This window comes from Magnolia sinica, chromosome 8 (assembly GCF_029962835.1).
Source record: "Magnolia sinica isolate HGM2019 chromosome 8, MsV1, whole genome shotgun sequence".
Lineage (NCBI taxonomy): Eukaryota > Viridiplantae > Streptophyta > Magnoliopsida > Magnoliales > Magnoliaceae > Magnolia > Magnolia sinica.
Genome location: NC_080580.1, coordinates 77,657,704 through 77,659,763, shown reverse-complemented (window position 1 = coordinate 77,659,763; position 2,060 = coordinate 77,657,704). Strand labels below are relative to the sequence as shown.

The 2,060-nt window shown below is 39.5% G+C and overlaps 1 protein-coding gene across 1 annotated transcript; it reads left to right on the top strand.

Annotated features, from left to right (window-relative positions):
- The first annotated feature begins 242 nt into the window (after positions 1-242).
- Positions 243-932, top strand: LOC131254322 (uncharacterized). The gene has a single exon (XM_058255312.1). The coding sequence runs from the start codon at positions 243-245 to the stop codon at positions 930-932; it is 690 nt and encodes a 229-aa protein (XP_058111295.1).
- The last annotated feature ends 1,128 nt before the right edge of the window (positions 933-2,060 follow it).

Here is a 2,060-nt window from a genome sequence, read left to right as displayed (position 1 = left end):
CTCTCCCAGATACTCCTTTACCAAATCCTCTTATTCCCAAAGAATCTGGAACAGCTCCTAATGAGCAAAACGAGAATGAAGTCAATGAAGCAGGGCAAGCTCCTCCACCGCCTCCTCCTCCAGTTAACATGGCAAATGTTGGACCTAGCACACAACTTCCATTATCCCCAACCACTATTTGAGCTAATTTCACAGGAACAAATGTTCAGCCATGGGACGCTGCCTTTGGGTTGGTAGCATAAATGGCGGGAATGCTAAAACAACAACAGGAACAGTTCATCGTTCAGTGGGACATGTTAGCCACCTTGAATCAGACACCTCAACATCCCCAGAATATATCTTCACTAAAGTTTAATCAGCCTCGTGAGGTAGATTTGCTTGAAAGGTTTACAAAGTTACGACTACCAGTATCCAAGGGTGCATCTAACCCATCAATAGCAGAAGATTGGTTGAAGCAGATTGAGAAAATACTAGAAGCAATGAACTGGCCAGATGATCAGAAAGTTAGACTGGAGTCCTTTATTCTTCAGGGCAAAGCCGATGTATGGTGGAGAGCTATAAAGAGAATGGTTCTAGCTGATTACATGTGGACCTGGAATAAATTTCAAGAAAAGTTCCATGAGAAACATTTTTCTAAAGCGTACTACATCCAAAAGATGGCGGAATTTTCAAAGATAGAACAAGGTTCCATGACGGTAGCCCAGTATGAAGCAAAATTTGTTGAATTAGTAAGTTATGTGCCAAAGTTAATGAAAGATGAAGATTATAATATTACAAAATTTAAAGAAGGGTTAAGACATAATATCATAACGAAATTTTGTTGCGTGGATGTGAAGAAATACTCAAAAGTAGTCAATAAAGCCTTACGAGTAGAACAAGATACAGAGCGATTTCTCAAATCTCGTGTGCAGATAAAAGAAACAGGACAATGAAATAGGCCGACATCTACCCAACACCAACCGCTAGAGAAGAAACCCAGAATAGAAATTCAGTCATCAACACCGAGAGCCCAAGAATAATATTTTTTAGGAAATTGTGCGTACTGTGGTAAGTATGGTCACATGGCTCAGGTCTGCAGAACTAAGATGAGAGATATGGGTATAATGCCTCTTCAACAGATACCACCACGATTGCAACTTCCAGTATCATCTCAACAAACAGGTCAAACATCGCAAGCATCACATAACCAACCACCCCGATCGTAGCAAAATCAACAAAATCGACCATCCCCATCGGTTCCTTAAGGCCAAGGGAATCATCCTAGCAGGCAACAACCACCATGTGCACGGGTTTATTCCATCTCATCCAAGGAGAATCTAGAAGAAAATAATAATATTACTGAAGTATGATCGAAACGCATGGTATTCCAATTTTTATGTTATTTGATTCCGGGGCTACTTTATCTTTTATTTTATCATCATTAGTATCTCAGTTAAGATTGAAATCAGAAATCCTCGATAAGCAAATTTTGATAGAATCCTCCATCGGCAAGTCAATTGACAAAGTATGTAAATCTATTCCCCTTATGATAGGCGATACTCCTATATTAGTTAATTTAGTAGAAATGAGTATTGCGGAGTACGATGTTATTCTTGGAATGGATTGTCTCACTCGAAATCATGCGACGTTAGATTGTTATGTGAAGACACCTTCACAGCGCCAGGAAGAGAACCACTTATGATTTAAGGAAAGAAGAAGAATGAAAAGATCGATCGTGTCATGACGTTGATTGGTGGTGAGAAACAAGAAACGACAGTTGATTTGATTCCGGTTGTGCAGGAATATCCTGAAGTTTTTCAAGATATACCAGGACTACCACCTTGGTGAGAAGTGGATTTTGATATCGATCTCCTACCAGGATAAGCACCAATATCTATGTCTCCATATCGAATGGCGTTTATTAAATTGAAGGAACTGAAGGAGCAGCTGGAAGAATTGAGGTCCCGACGATTTATTCGACCAAGTACTTGTCCTTGGGGTGTGCCACTACTTTTTGTAAATAAGGATGACATTTGACATTTGTGTATTGATTATCGCTGCTTAAATCAGATGATGATTAA

Coding starts and splice junctions, on each gene's coding strand:
- LOC131254322 (XM_058255312.1), top strand. CDS start 243: ATGGCGGGAATGCTAAAACAACAACAGGAACAGTTCATCGTTCAGTGG.